The 17,760-nt window shown below is 31.5% G+C and overlaps 1 protein-coding gene across 4 annotated transcripts in view; it reads left to right on the forward strand.

Annotated features, from left to right (window-relative positions):
- Window positions 1–17,760, forward strand: part of LOC105838214 (glutamate receptor ionotropic, kainate 2) — a 260,580-nt gene that overhangs the window by 169,327 nt on the left and 73,493 nt on the right. For all 4 annotated transcript variants that reach the window (XM_036283084.1, XM_036283083.1, XM_036283086.1 and 1 more), the window contains exon 5: window positions 13,647–13,804. In XM_036283084.1, coding sequence (XP_036138977.1) covers window positions 13,647–13,804 — 158 coding nt within the window. The remainder of the gene's footprint in view (window positions 1–13,646; window positions 13,805–17,760) is intronic.

The raw sequence follows: 17,760 nt of genomic DNA on the forward strand, positions 1-17,760 counted from the left end.
GCAATTAACTAATACTGACAATGAGACAGGTAGATAGATAGATAGATAGATAGATAGATAAATAAATAAATAGATAGATAGATAGATAGATAGATAGATAGCTAGATAGATACATAGATAGAGTGAGAAAGAGAGAGAGAGAGAGAGAGAGAGAGAGAGAGAGAGAGAGAGAGAATTTGCATTAGTATCGGAATAATTTTATTTCTGATATACATGTTTTCTCTCTTTATCACCACATTACGAATAATACAGCATTTTGTTTTTGCAGTGTCCTATAGCATTCAAATGTTAGTAGCGATATCAACTGCATGTTGCTTTACACATTTGACGTAACATACAACAATAACGCAGCACATAATTTCAAATTTATTTTAAAATTATAAATTGCTCACCGATTAAAGTGCCTTTAATGTTTTTGTTTCTCTTCCTTTTCACATTTTATTTGAAAGATAATTTATAAATAACGTGGCTGACGTTGCATTTGCTAATTTTCGTTTATTTTCCACTGTCACTACACGCGTACACAATATTGTGTAAAAATAGTATATGAAAAAATGGTGAAAAAAGTATACGTAAAAAAATCGGAAGATTTCTTGAATTAAAGTTGAACTTTTGAAACAATCACTGCGCTGAAGTCCAAACTCCTAGGTGCAATAAAAGATAATAATCAACAACCACTGACTCTACTAAGTTGTTATTTCCAGAAAAAGTAAAAAAGTAACTTAAACTCAATGCGCGGCGACGCAGCAGAAGACAATAGAAACTATACATATACATACATATACATATATATATATATATATACCGTTTCTACACGCACACACACAAATAAGATATACACGCTGCATAATAAAAATATAATTCTAAACTGAACAAATTTAAGTTGGATATAATTACGCAAAAGTTCTTGTTCTTGTTATGAGCACGATAGAAAATTTAATAATCAAATTTCTTATTAATTTAAAAAGCACTGTAAAAGTAAATATTTTTAAATCTTTAACGGAGTTAATTAAAACTTTTTAAAAGATTAACTATCCGAGAAAAAATGGATATTAGTATGATCAGATGTAAAAATACATAATTAGATACGAAAAGATCTAATAATATATGATCATATATTATTAGATCTTTTCGTATCTAATTATGTATATTTACATCTGATCATATTAATGTCCATTTTTTCTCGGGTAAAGTTAATTGCGTACAAAAATATGAATATATGAAATAATTAAGGAGAATTAAATAAGGAAAATTTAATATATGTAGCATAATATATGTAGTTTAATATATGTATTCATATCAGTAGTACAAGTATTAATATAACGCGACGTTAGTAAAAAATAGGTAGAGATACTACGTTGTGTTATGTTATTGAAAATCGATCAATCCAAAAAGTATAAAATTGAATCTATTATAACAGAGAATAAGTAGACAAATGATAACTCAAAATTAATATTAGTAATTGTATAATTTGTTATTGCACAGCATTCAAAAGAAGCGAAAAATTTTCCCATAATACCCGTAATTGATGAACTATAAATTGCACAATGAAACGATACGGTACAAATTTGAGAGGCGTCAATTGATCATACATTTATCACCCAAAAACCATTCAAAAGTTATCAATAAGCAATTAGAATGTAATAACATAAAATCAAAATTGAAAGTGGTTTCTCACGCTCGGTATTAATACCAACCATATATGTAAATTTTACGATCACTATTATAATATGTTATGGTAATCGACTGTATCGAAATTTGATTGATAGTTATAATAGCATGATTTAGTACGTAAACTATTTGTCCATTGTTCAATACTAAAACAAAATATCGCAATATAATCACACTTGTAATGTCTACAACTTTATCTAATTTATAATAAATTTTAATGGATATAAAGATATTTATCTTTATGATAATTTCAAGATTTATATTTAAATATATCCTTTTTAAAATAATTTTTCTATTTGAATTTTGCTACTCTTACTAAAGATAATATAACTTCTTTTAAATCTATATATACTTTTAAAGCTTTGTAAAAATTTCTAATTTTGTGAAATGTTCGAATGCTTTTAACACAACAATCATTAATTCATTTTTATAATCATCCCCTGTACATTTTTTATAAAAAAATTAATTACAACTTTATAAAAACTTCTAATAACAATCTGTGCTATAAAATCCGTGAAATATAAATTATATCTACAATAAAAAAGCAATAATCTAAAATAAAAATACTATTTATCTATAATAAGAAAATCTCACTTTTATAAAATTGCAGATTATATTTAGGCTTTACTTATTTGCCTCTGCAGTTCAAAGTGCGGTATTCTCATAGATATACATTAAGCGCCTTATAACGTCTGAATATAATCCTATGTCGGAACAAATTGGAATTTATTTTGAAATGAGAGCGAGCAGAACTTTTTGTGGAAAACATCTTGAGAAGAGCAGGAGCAAAAGGACGATTTCAGTTGCGCGCACTGCTCGGTCTAGCTAGCTAGAAAAATCATATGAACTTAGAGCACAGACGGATGTTCTTCCTTTTGAGATCTTGTTACAAGGAGTACGTCCGCAAGCGGTTCGTTAGTCGCGCTACCACAAGTAACTACTACTTTACGTAGGTCTTACGCACGTAAGAACTCAATGAGAGAGCAAGGCTCTTTACACAAGTAAGTACCCAATATGAAAGTGTGGACCGTTTAAAAATATTTTATATTTTTGAGATGGGACATGTGCATTAAAAAATTATAAACGAGTGCGCGAACCCACATGTAATTAAAACTTGAAATGTTTTAAACGCAGCAAAAGATGCACTGTCCTAATTCAATCAACAAAACGTATTTAATAAGAATTTACTTTAATAAGACTAAATAAAATTTTAATCATTATTAATTATATCTGATATGTTTGATATATGTAACAAGAATTTTTATAGACTTCACTATCAAGATTTAATTAACATTTTCCAGTTGGATCTGTGTAAAGCTTCTAATTATATTATTATGATGAATAGACCGAAGTCTTATATTTAATTTCTCGCAATTAAATCTTCGCTACATGTAGGTCTGCGATATCCAACACAAAATAGTAATTGCTTTTTAAACCGGCAAGCGAGTCGGTTTAAAAGTATTTGACTTCTCTCCCTATTCGTCGCTTTCTCATTTAGTTATTGCAAAAAATTACCGAAGGACAAAATTTGTTTATTTTAAAGTTTATTAAAAATAAAAAAATATAACATTTATCAAAATATTTGACATTTTCAACTACAATGTTAACAGATGTTCTTCGTGAATTTTTCCATTAAAAAAAAAAATTTTAGGATAAAAAATAACATTGAACGTACGTAACAGATTCACGTATCCTGAGTACTGAAAAAGTACTCTGAAAGTACTGAAAAATATGCTCAGACAGAGAAGATTAAAGAAACTACATTGTGGGAATATAATGAAAGATGGAGCATTAAGATTTATTATTAGCAATACTCTACAATTATAAAATAATTTTTCTTTCATAAACATGAGGCTTTAAATTTAGATTCAAAGTAAATAAAAGATGTATTTGACAATAAGTAGTTGTACATAAAAATTAATTCAAGAATCTGATAATTCTTGGAAGTTATATAATATGCCAAAATGTATTAATACAATGGCACTTGAAATATTATCAAGAACATCAAACTTAAGTTTTTCCCAAGTGTAATTATGTACACGTTAGTTAATTGTTATCATATATTGATTCTAAATAAATTTAGTATCAATAACAAGAAATTCTGATAGATTTAATTTTAAAGAAAAATTATATTCTGGTAATTTCTGCAAGAATTTTAATTTGTTCATTTTCATACTAATTGAATCTAACAAAATTCTAAATAATGCAACCAAATTTCTTTCTTTATTAGAAAAATATATTAGAAAAATTTTGTTATTCTCGATTTACTTGACCGAGAAAAATTATACGAGCTTGAAACACAAATGAATACTCTACTTCCTTTTGAGATTTTGTTACAAGGAATACATCTGCAAGCAATTCGTTAGCCATACTACCACGAGCAACTACTTTACATAATACGCACGTAAGAAATCAATAAGAAAACAAGGCAAAAAGAGTTTCTATACGCATAATAACCCAATGCAAAAACGTGAAATGTTTAGAAACTTTTGATTAGACGTACATTTAAGAGAATTGTAAACCAGATGAATGAATCCACATATAACAAATTAAAACTTAAAAAATGAACGTTTTAGATGCAATAAAAATCATGTTAAAAAGATTTTGTTGCCCAAATTATTCGGTCTAGAAAAGTCATACGAGCTCGGAGCACAAACGGATAAATTTCCTTCTTTTCAGATCCTATTCTAAGGAGTATGTCCGCAAGCAATTTGTTACCACGCGTTACTACCGAGTAACTACTACTTTATGTAGATCTTACGCGCATAAAAACTCGATTATAAGAGAACATTCTTTACACGCGTAAAAATTCAACGTGAAGTAAATTCACATAAAAATTAAAACTTAATGTATGTGTGAACATTTTAGACGTAGTAAAAATTATATTATAACGTTATTTCAAAGCTCAAACAAGTCCGTTTTTTATGGATTCTTCAACATACACTAATTCTAAAGTTTGTCTAAATTTTTATTTGTATTATACCATGTCTATATAATGAAAAATATAAAATATAGTTTTAAAGTCTTGGAAAAAAACCGGTTTTTTATTTTTTCTGCGGATTTTTTCGGTTTTTTTTACAAGGGTAGAAAAATTCGTCGAAAAATTGGCATATGTTTTTCATAAAATTTACATTCACTTTTGTATTTCTAAATAACTAGAGTTAGTTTAAAGTTAGTCTGTCATATATTTTTAAAGTACTTTTTAGTATTAATTACAAGGGAAACATCAAATCACAGTAAATAAAAACAGAATTAATATATTTTTAAATAATTCATATATTTTTTTACTAAAATATATTTTATTTTTAAATTAAATCGTAACTTATAATTTAAACAAAAAGCGTATTATATATAAAATTTATGAAACAAAAATAAAAGCATTTACATGTTTTAAGCAGATTAAAACAAATTATAAAATTTTTTAAATAAAATAAATTATATATTTTTTTTTAAACTGAACCTTATTCGCAGTTCTAAGAATTAATGTTTTTATAAAGCTAGTATTATAAATATAATACGCGCACGGGCGTATTGTACTTATAATACTAGGTTTATAAAAACATTAATTCTTAGAACTGCGAATAAGGTTTAAAATTTGACCACAATAATAAAAAATTCTCAAGAATGTATTTTGTATGTATTCTTTGTTAGTATAGCAAAATTTTTTCTTAATATAAGCTTAATCAAAGAAGTAGCATATGGCGCGCACGCGCGCGTGTGTGTGTGTAAGGAGAATGATTAAAAGTTTATATATGTATATAAAAGTTTTTAAAATTAGTTTTAATTTGTAGTCCACATAAACCACTTACTGATATATTTGAGATGCTATCGTATTCTTTGCGCAACGTACACTTGCAAACAATAACGTCTGGCTACACTAACTGCGCTAGTTCAATGTGTCTTTTTTTCCAATACGAAAACATGTGGAAGGAGAAAGATACACTCAGAAACCTCTGGGAATAGTGTAGTTAGTATAGTCAGGCATTTCTGTTCGCATATATATAGCAAACAGTAATTTTTTCGAAAAAACCCGGTTTTTTGTTTCTTTTCCAGTGATTTGAAAAAAGCGGCTTTTTAAAAACTATAATATAAAAGGATGTTCTTGTTAAAAATATTTTGCAAAATTTTTAAAATAAAAAGTAAAAAAATTATTGCTTTATATTTTATATAATATCTCTTTTTTACTTTTTATCATTTTAACATTATCATATTAACTTGTTAACATATTAATGTTGTAAAAAAATAAATGTATAAATATTTCAAGATAAATATGTAATAAATATAAAATATTCTTGTACGAACGAAAACAAAGTCCAAAGGTTTCTATCTATTTGTTTTCTTTTAAATGGGACCAAAATTAATTAAAGCTTACAACTTTGGTCTTATATTTATCTATTATATGTCCGGAGAACAATTACCATATAAATACAATGAATAGTTTGAAGATAAGAAGCTTTTCTTGAAAATTTAATTTATTGGGCTTTCATAATTTTTGTAGAAAACCCTTCAACTATTTTTAAGTTCCCTTTATTGTTACTTGACAAGTTGTAATAATATTTCACAAAAACATGAAAACACTATACATGTTTACAAAAGAATTATTGTAATGAGACATGAAATAATTGATTATCCAAAGAAATTTTGCTTTATAAAGACATTCTATAAAATTGAATTTTAGGAACGTGATATTTCTACGAGCAACGCCCACGAAGCAATGTAAAATAAATTATATTAGTCACAGAGAATCGCGCGAGATGCAAATGCGTCTCGAATCACGCTTAATCCAAATAAATCGAGGACACCGCGAATCGCGCTTCTCAGAGTTCGGCATAAAAATCCATTTCAAAAATGCAATACGGAGAACTTGTACTTCGTGCTGCATCCGGAGATGCATCCGCGAACTGCAGACTGACGCGCCACGTTCATTATGGAAAGCAGCACAGTATCGACCGTGGGATGTATCCACGCGGTGAGATAAAAGCATATGCACTCACGCCTTATGCCATCTGCGCGTGCAAGCAGGATGCACCAAATTCACGGCCGTTCCTTTTAACGAGATGGATTCTTTTGATAAATTTTGAGTTAGGATTTCCGTAAGAACACAAACACACGCTCGAGCATTATCAAATTCTTTTTAATTCTCGGTCAAATAGCTTTAATATCTCAGTTTAATTATATCTCAATTTAACGCTATTTATAATTAATGATATATTAGGATAATTACATCCATTATTTCACGTAAAAGTCTATTCCATTTACGTTTTCCTAATAATCGATGAATACTGTAATAATTGGTGCGCTAATCGAAACACTGTCAAATTTAAATACATTTCATATTGTCCAATCGCGTAATAGTTTTTCTTCAAAAGCTTATATTCTCGAAAGTTAATTCGCAAAAATTTTTACGAACTACACATTATACCTGCGATCTTAATATTTTTAGTAAAGAGCAATTTATTCTGAATTAGGTAAAAGAGAATGTGTAAAGAGACACGGATCAACCTGCATTACGGTCACTGTCGTGTGAAGCGTAACGTACTCGACCGCAGACGTGCTCGAAATGGCGATGTAACGAGCGTAATAAATCTCATGTCACGCGCGAACTCCGATACTATGATAAGAGCCACTACGGCGACGCGTAAGGCGACTTAAATATTTCAACGCTGAAATATTTCCGCCCAATTTGCATCGGCCACGAAGTCCACGCGCTCTTACATGTCTGAGTCGTGCTTTGTGAATACGTAATTTTGACGACACTACGCCTTTCCCGTAAAGTATCTCTTGATCGCTCTCTGAAATTCTTGTGACAGCATCTCTCGATGCGGATCGATTCCTCGGAATGAAAAATGGTCTGGAACGAACGGAACTTCAAAAGATTGACAGAATTGATAGTATACTTTATACTACAACTAGAAAATTAATTCAGTTGGGTATCGTTAGTAAAAAGTGAACTTGTTTAAAAAATATCACTCTTTGGTTTACAAATTTTACAAATGAACCTACAATTATTCTTATAGATGTAAATTACTTGTATAAAAATTGTACTGAATTACAGAACGCATTTCTACTAATTAACTAATATAAACAAATACAATTGCAATAAATATATAATGTTTGTACTAAATTATAACATATAAATCAATGCTAAAATAACGATAATTAAGTGATAAATACATAATTAGATATAATGTATGTATTTATACTAATGAGATAATTTAATAATGTGTTCAGCTTTCAATATATATAATCATGTACCAACTAGATTTACCACAATTATGGGTCTCACTATTTAAGTGATATAAAAACATAAAATTCAAATTTCAAATATATGTATTAATAATGCCATCAAATGATCTTTTTGTTGATCTTAAACAATTTTGTTAATATTAATATATAAATTCTTCACTAATTTCTACTTTTTAGAAATTACATATCAGATATCTCTTTGCTTATGACTACTTCGACTTTTAAATATTTAAATTTACGACTTACATTACGGCTATTGACTAACAATTAATTAGTACATTATAACAAAGCTGATTAAGCACGCGTTGAAAAAAAATCCAAATTTTAATTTTAAAATACTAAAAAAATGTATAATACTGATATTATATCAAGAAAAGGAGTTATACTTTTAAGAGAAAATAGTATATTTTTTTAATAATTTGTTGAAATTAATCTAAGTTGATCTTATGAGCAAATATTATATTAAAAATTATAATTTATAAATTGGTTTTATTTCGTTATTTTTTTCTAAACAGAAGTTTATAATTGTTTTAATGATAAAATTTTGTATATTATTTTGTATAAATTATAGTTTGTTTATATGGAATATAAATTTGATTTACGACTGAAATCTTGGAACATAACACCGATGTAAAATATATAGAGACACCTGTAAATTGTACTTCTTTTTTATCAATTCTTTTAGGATATATTATCTCACATTTCATTATAATAACGATATTTGGAACAACGTTAAATAGAATTTTTTAAAATTCTTAAGAGAGAAAATAAAAGATAATTTCTAAATTGAATACATTATGTAACAGAGGGAAAGATATTTTTAAATGTCGAAGAAAATAATTTAACTTTTTTGTTTTCTCTTTTTTAATTAAACATTACATGTTTATATTAATTATTATTATACTATTGAAACAAAATTAACAAATACTTAATATTTTATAACAATGATTTATGGAAGTGCAAATGTTCCGCTGCATTTTGCGGGCTTGCGGATATATTAATTTAAACGAATACGTTACTCAATAAAAATGTCGAAATATATCTTCGGAAGATCCAGCTATTTCCGAACGGACACTAGATATGATTGCAGTCGTAGATTATCGCCGGAAGCTGGTGAAATTATCGGGCACGCAAGCCTCGTCACGAAACGCTCAGATATTTTACAAGCATCGCAGACTGTAATTTACGTTGCGCCCTACATCGAATTGTAATTTCAACATCGATCCGGTCGCGATACATTACCGCGCGCAAAATACACAACGAGCGAATGAGATTTTGGCGTTCGCCGCAGTGGCGAGCGTAGTGCGTTATTCATAGGTACCGGTTGGGGTCAATTCGGCACGTGCGAATACACGACAGACACGCCGAGCATAGTTGTCGCGATCGAAGTCACGAAGTCCCGCGATTATGGGAGATGCATGGGTATATGGGTATACACCAACAGTATTCCGCGCGAACATCGACCGATTTATTCCCTTTCCTGGGGACTAGGCGGAGAACAAAGAGAGTTGCAGGAATTGGATTATCGCGTAAATTACACCGGTCTTGTTAATTCGATAATGACTTCACATTACACGTGCAGAACATTTTAAAAACGCCGTTTTGTGCGACCAATCACTCCAAATTAATCGGGCTATCGTCGATTTGTCAAGCATGTAAAATATAGGGAGTTTGGTTACATAAAACTGTTTACTCTATATCTATAAATATTTATAACCAAATTTTCAATTATAACTTTTTATTATATCAATACACATTATAACTTGTTTCTAAACTTAATTTTGATCAAGTAATTGCACTTTATAATTGCCATTTTTGTAAGTCAATTTAATTTTAATAGAGAGAGAAATTTTAATTTTTTTAGTGATGAAATTTATAGGTATAGATTTTAACTTAAAAGTTAATGAAATTATTCTATGAAAAAAAGAATGCAATGGACAATATGTCTACAGAAATGCATCTACCAAGCATAAATTGGCTTTTGTAGCGGTTAGGGGCGATGTGAAAGCATTAACATTTCAGAAAATCAACCTACACCAAACTATATTTGTCATTCCATATATCGCGTATTACAGCACTGTGTGGAAACGCTGTTTATTCAACCTAATTTAACTTGTTCTGTTATATTTTTGTAAACTTCAAAATGGAGATATATCGTGGCTCTGAGATATATACAATAAATAAAAATGGTATATTAATACTGGAAATACATCATCTTATCGATTTCATGTTTTACCAAGCATGTAAATAGTCGACTCGTCGAAATATTTGTTCCGTTATTTTCCGCGAAATTGCAGGGGGAGCATTGCACTCTCGTACGGTTGGCCTGTTACAATTAAGAGTTTAACTTGCTAAATTCAGTAAATCCCCAATTCGGCAAAAACTTACAGTATATAATCACCGTATTAATAATGAGTGCGAACTGGCAATTCGCCAGCAACCGTTGTCCGCGCTCCCTGTGACAATACGATCCTGTTAGCATCGCAAATGGACAAGTAACGGGGTCGATAACTGTACTCTACCATCGTCTCTGGTAACAGGTAAAAAAAAAATGACCAAAAATGGTGCACGATGGTATCGTTGAAAAATTTGCACGTTACTTTTTTATTTGAATTCGTACCACGTAAAATAACGAGCAATGATATGAGTAAAACTGCGAAGTGATCCGACATTCTAAACTATAAGTTACTACCTGCAAAATCACAGTTTCGCACGCGCATAGCACTTGTAATAAATTTCATGGACGAGTTGATTCTGGAAAGTGGAATAAGATAAGTTTGGAATATCTTACTCTCTAAAGTAAGTACATCGCATTAATTTCTACTCGCATCCTACTTAATTGTACTCCCAAGTTAGAGCTATAACACTTCAGCTCATATTAATGTTATACATTTAGAACATTCGATTTTAGTATCTCTAGATAGAAGCAGAATGTGGTATGAAACATCATGAAAAATATAACTACGAGATGCTACGAATAGAATTCATAACATGCATAACATACACAACATGTATAAAACGCATAACGGTGAACAGAAAAATTATACAAACTTAGAATTGTTTATGCTTAGAATTCTTCGTATAAAATATTGATGGAAAAAAATGCAAAAGGTATTATATTGAATAATGGTAAATCATATTTTGCACACATGTAAGCTTAGTTTTTTTAATAAGAGAATATAAACCGAACATATGATAACACAACTCATAGAATATGCCTTAATCGGTAGCTGGATCTTCAGGCTGATACTTACTTATGTGATTTTATATATCTTTCAAAATTTATTAAACTGTGCGTCAAATAGAATTTTCGGTCTTTAAAACACAGTTGTAAGATGAAGTCTTTATTTTCTGCAAGCAAAAGATGTATCATAAGTAAAGTTATTATTATACTTTTTTCCAGAAAATTAAAGAAAAAGAGGGTATAAAGGAAATAACAAGATATTCATAATTTAAAATAGCTGTCATAAAAATTTTGCCATAAAAATTAATTGAAAATAAGAGATAATTAATAAAAAATTTTAATACAATTCAATTTAATACAGAATTCAATTGACAAAAATTCGCGAATAATTTTATCTACCAAAACAAAAATTAAGTTCGATGGACGAGAATATGACGTCACGCATTATAATCCCAGGCTTCAGGATAAGTATTATATAACTATAGGTATTTGGTTCTTTCACCAAAAGTACGGCGAAGAAAGTCTCGAAATGGCCGGTAGTATAAAAGTCTTGAAATTCGCGTATTTGCAAAAGAAAACGAAGTAAAATGGGAGACAGACGATGGTAAGCGGAGCCACAATGGAGGTCTCTTATTGGAAAATATACCTTCATTCTTTCATGGAGAATTTAGATTATCGGAAAAAGCACGGCTGCGAAGTGAATTCTCGCAAAAGTATCTGCAACGTCTTCGATTCGGCCATTGGAGACCGTTGTGACTATGTGATACTTGTTTTCCCAGTTAAAAGCCTGGACTATAAAGGAACCACTGCGCGGCAAAACTAGTCTTTTAGAAGCTCACAAAGGATACTCCGTCGTATTATAACACAATGTTGTACGAAGTACGTATAGCAGAAAAGGCTGATTTTAAAACGTATGTAAATGTAATTATACTTTGTAAATTTTTATTTTATCCACATTACACACACACACACATACACACACAAATATGCAATACAACATACAGTCAATATACAACAAAAGTCTCTTCGAGAAATATGTTAAAATTATCTATTTAAACAATTTGTTAAATTTGTGATCTAAAGATGCTTAAACAAATACTTTCTAATTAGATAATCTTTACACCCAATTATTTTTAACAAACCTATACTCTATAATCAATTATGATTTCAGCATTCATGAGTAATAACTTGTAAATATGTTGGTAGAATTGGTACTAAGAAGTAAAAGCGACCATAGAAATGTCAGTGTGACAATAACACAGTGCTTGTGAGAATGCACGGTGGCTAACGAACAACTTATTCTGGTATAACGAGCAAGAAAAACAGTAGAAGTGTAACGATAATGGTAGCAATGATCGCGGATAACTATGGTATTTTACGATGTTCCAACCCCGCAATAATAGTAAATAGAAGCGCGTGTTCAACTCGGATTTGATTTATAGACAACGCTAGCGATGCATCGACGCCGGCAGCATACTGTCAAAAGTCAAATATTGTCAAAATTCGGAATCCTAACGGAATTCGAAACGCAAAATATGAATGTGCGCACGTGAATTCTTCTTGCAATGTCACGTTGTATTTTGTTACAATATGCAATTTATTACCAATTGTGAATCGCCACGCAGAGTTTTCACGTTCACAAATCTGCGTTTTTTTTTTTTTTTACATCGCCGCTTTATAAATGCACATATATCGTCACTTTGCGCATTAAATAAATATCGATAGTTGCATATAAAAATTGGTTGATGACAGCAATGTTAATAAATCTTACAATGTAAATAAACAAACATAAAAACACAATACGAAGTCAGAATATTATTTTCGAGGTTAAAAATAATATTCTGACTTTTAATCCATTTTGTAAAATTTTGCTTTATGTTTTAAGCTTTCTCTTATGCTATAATGACAGACATTGAATATTCGATCGACACGAATGCAAGCTTCTTTTTAAATAATTTATACACACCCGCATGACGATAATAATCGCATGATAATAAATTTGTATAATAATTAATTTAGTATTGCGACAGAATTATTTTCGATTTTACCATTTGTTTACACATTTATAAGCACTCGTAAACACTCAGATGACGTACATCGCATATGTTATCATTCAATTAATAAAAAAAGCTTGAATTAAGGCTCTGTGATTGTGCGAGATAGAAATAACATGTAATTGCAAATACTTTACTTTTATTTCAACATTATTAACGTCTAGGTTTCATTACTCTAATTTGTTCGTATTTTCATTCCATTACGTAATAGCATAACATTTACAGTCACATTATGTCCACCCCTATAATATTACTTCACAGGGATATTATATTTTACATAAATAGTACTCATTAAATTATACGTGTTATTACTCCTTAACGGGAGATGTTAATTCGTGGCACTTGTTGCCTTCGTGCGACGGCATATTATCACGATCGACGTAGACAGCCGCGAGTTAAATTACATCGTACGAAAGACGTAAAAGCGTTACGGCAGCTGTTAACCCGACTGTAATAATAACATAGCGTGTGATTGATTACCCATGTTCCAGGCGTACGTCGATCTAGTGAAGGCCTGGGGCTGGAAGAGTTTCACCATTATCTACGAGAACAACGAGGGACTCGTGCGATTGCAGGAACTTCTGAAAGCGCACGGACCCAGCGAATTTCCCATTACGGTTAGACAGCTGAGCGAGGGATCGGAGTATCGGTGAGTCAGTTCCATCCACTCTTATTCCTTTACGGCGCGCTACAGCTTTCTCTCCAAGGTAGCGAGGCATTAAGCCTCCGCGGTCCCATGTCGATATTCCAACATTTCTCGTTCGTTGTACGACGACTTAAAGACTTGCGTCTTACCTCGCATAATCTATGATAACCTCAAAGAAATTTAGTTTACAAACTTTGCGAGCGTATTGTTGTCTTTGTTCTTTTTTTTTTTTTTGTGCTTTACGAAAGACATTTCCGAATTTTCGTTTAAAGGGAAGCAAAAAATTGCAAATGAAAATGTCGTATTAAGCTGGCTTGTCTCGCTAGTAGAATTTATTTTGTAAGTTGAGATCTCAGAACGCGTTGTTTACATTACTTGAATTTCGGAATCCGCAAATATTCTTCCGAGATTCTTTTGCTTCATCAAAATTTATGTATCACATTTAAAGAAATGGAATGCATTCTTAAGCTATTCTTCTCTAGAAGCAGAAACTGGTTACATTAATAACTTATACTACTTTCCTTTTTTCTTCTCTAAATCCACAGTATATCATATAAAACAAAGTAAGAATAATATTCTTTCATTTACTTTCTCGAACCTGAAAGTAAATATAAAAAGATTTTTTTATCATATCTATCATTAGCTATGACTTAGAAATTATTATTTCCTTTTAGTTGGAAAAAAGAATAGAATTCTTAAAGTGTTGAGTTATAATTATAGCGAACGACATATTATAAGATATTTAATATCATGACGAGAAGAGAAGATACATTAAATACTATTGATTTTATCAAAGTTCTCTTCCTGCAGAAACCTAAATCTAAACCGAAACTTAAACTCGCGAAAGGACATTTTTTACAGAAACTTAGAGCTATTTCTTGATTTATCGGACTTGAACATTCGATTATAGTTCCGATCGATCGCTCCCCTTAGTTTAGATCTTCGCCAGGGTCATTGTGTCGGGACAGTTTCAGAGAGGCTTTCTCGTCGTTTGCGATCGATATTATCGCCGCATTAACGGCGAACCCAAACATCAGTCGTGTCACACGTGGTGCATCGTATGATTGCGTGTCGAGAATGGTCCATTAAGATTGAAACATCGTGTCGGCGTGTAACGTTTATAGCAACGATCATCTTAGGCAAAGTCGCGACGTGGACGTGGACGTGTTGGTATCGATCGTCAGGCTGCATTGCTGTTAGGAAACTGTGTCAACTGAGGGACAGATCCAATGGGTGAATCTTCCCTCTCGCGTTCTATTTTCCGCTGATAACCCGTTTGCTTCGCTTATCCTTCCGGCGATGGGGGCGCCGGAACTGCCCCAAGAAGTGTCTCACGATTACGGCGCTCCTCGCTAAGCCTTTAATTAAAATTCTGTTAAGGTACAATCAGAATAAAGTAAGGAATAAGATTTATCCTTATCTATTTGCATTTATTTCGAGACAATTTACAGATTCCAATCATTTTTAATTAAAAAAAGAACATTCTGATATTTTTGTCAGAAAAGATATCAAGTCTAAATAACTAAATAATTCGTAGATAAAAAGGGAATTTAAAACATGTTTTAATTCTCATTTTGTGAAATATATTTTAACAGGTATTAATCATCTAAATATAGTTTAGTATATTTTTTCTACTCCTCATTCACGGACCAGCATATTCGCACGTTTAGAATGTTGTTTTTATTTGACCTCTGAATATATATATATATATATATATATATATATATATATATATATAATATGTGCTTGTCCGCTGCATCGTGCCATATTATTCGTTCTGCGGAAAAAGTTTTTCGTAAATTGCATTATTCATAGAAACGATCCGCGACGGTGACTTATTGCTGCGGCCCTACGGCTAGAGGGGTAAAACGATAGGGATTTGAATAAATTCGGTTAGATTTGCCTCTGGACGTGCAACGTATCCTATCTTAAAATTCATCGCTTACGCTACATTCTCCTTGTTCCAGCAAAGCGACCAATTTACAAAACTTCTACCGGATCGCACCGTACGCGATGCAATGTGTCGCACGAGAGGGTGCGCACCGTTTCTTTTCGGTGAAATAAAACAGTTCTACAATTTTTGTATAGTAAAAAATAAGGATTTGTTTATTTTACTTTGAAATAGTTAATTAAAAAATAATCATGCTTACCAATAAGGTTGACAATCAAATTAATATATTGCTGTAGATAACAATATCAACTAAAAGGTGCGCACCCCCTAACATACGGTGCGATCCAGTAGAAGTTTTGTAAATTGGTCGCTTAATTCAACATTTACACTATTAGATTATAGGCTAATATAACAATATGCATATGAATCGATCACTTGAAAAACAATATAAGTCAAAAACCTAATTTTTGAATAATTAAAAAATAAAAATAAATTTTTAGCACTGCAATAATAAAAATATATAATTTTTATAATTGCAGTGCTAAAAATAATTAAAACTTTGTAAAAATTTGTCTCATTGTATATTACATTGGGCAAACGAAAGCTGAACGTTTCTATCAGTGTAGTGTAATATCATGAACGATAAATTTCGAAAAAGTAATCAAATATGACTTAAATAGCAGAATAAAAAGCAGTACTTCAATTGTAACACGCTATAAACACGCTTTAAAAATTCGATATTGCGTCTCCTCAAGATGTTGAAAGATTAACTTCGACGCGCCCTGACACCGTGCAGTTATTTCCCGACATGAACGAAGGAAATGAACGATGCTCGCGGAGCGTAACGCGACCGCGAGGCGGAAATGAAATCGTATCTTATCTTGGTCCCACTCCCTACAACCACTCACCGAGATTCGTAAAGTGAATAATTCTCCGACCATTTATTTCGGCGTTCCGCTCTAGCGGCGAGCGCTCGCGGTATGGACAAAAGGAAGAGCGAACGAAAGCCCGCATAGAAACAAGGATCACCGTAGTGAAATAAAACCGTCGCCGTATTTTTCGAGACCAGCAGACGCAAAGAAAAGAAAAAAGCGTCGCTAAAGTTCGAGGCGGAACTTTCTCTGAGACCGAAAAATCCATATATAAAGAACGATTAAAATGGTCCCTCAAAGATTTATCCTGAAGGAAAGTTTGGCAAGAGAAAATCGCGATATAGAAGCACAACGCGCTTTGATAAGATAGCGCTTAAATTGTAATTCTCAGTGAGTTCGAGTGTGAACTTACTTGGTAACTCCGATATATGGATAATTTTCAGAGCGAAGAGATAAGAACGCGCGGCTGTACTCGAACGCATAATGTAGTCACGGTGATTTCTGTTGGAACTCGCATAAGCGAAAGAGATTATCTCCGAAGCTGAGACTTTCGAAGCGGACGGACACCCGCAAGTGTTTAGCTTTCGTGGAAGAGATTCTGTAAAAGAAACGACTCACGAAGCGATCGACAAGATCACGCTTTATCGCGGAGAACACTTCGACGGCTAAGAGAAAAAGGAATTGACACGGAAAATCGCGGCGAGGAGAGATACGAGTTTTACTGGCGATACAGTTTCGCGGTTAAACGGCTTATCCGCGCAAACAGTTACCTCTGCATTTTGCAGTCGGCGCGACCGACAGTGATATAAAACTTTATCTCCGGCAAGCGTAGTCGAGCGCGAGATGACCGCTTCAAAATCGTTTTCAATACTTTCAGGATAGTATCGCGCGTTGATTTTTGCGAATGACACCTTTCTACGCAACAAGTGCGCAATCGAAAATATAGAATGGACCGAAAATCATTCGGACAACGAGTCCACTTACGACAGAATAAATAAAATTTCAACTTGAATAATGAACGTTACAATTTTTGAGTTACGTCGGTGTTGTGAATGTGAACGATAAACAAACGAACGATATGATTCTTTTATTGGAATAAAGTTTGCTTCGCATCCAGTTGCTAAATAATGCGAAATGTACTGAATTATTCAATATAATTATTTAGCAACCTCAAGAATGTGAGGAATTTATCACAA

The sequence above is a fragment of the Monomorium pharaonis genome, chromosome 2 (genome assembly GCF_013373865.1).
Source record: "Monomorium pharaonis isolate MP-MQ-018 chromosome 2, ASM1337386v2, whole genome shotgun sequence".
NCBI classification, from domain to species: Eukaryota; Metazoa; Arthropoda; class Insecta; order Hymenoptera; family Formicidae; genus Monomorium; species Monomorium pharaonis.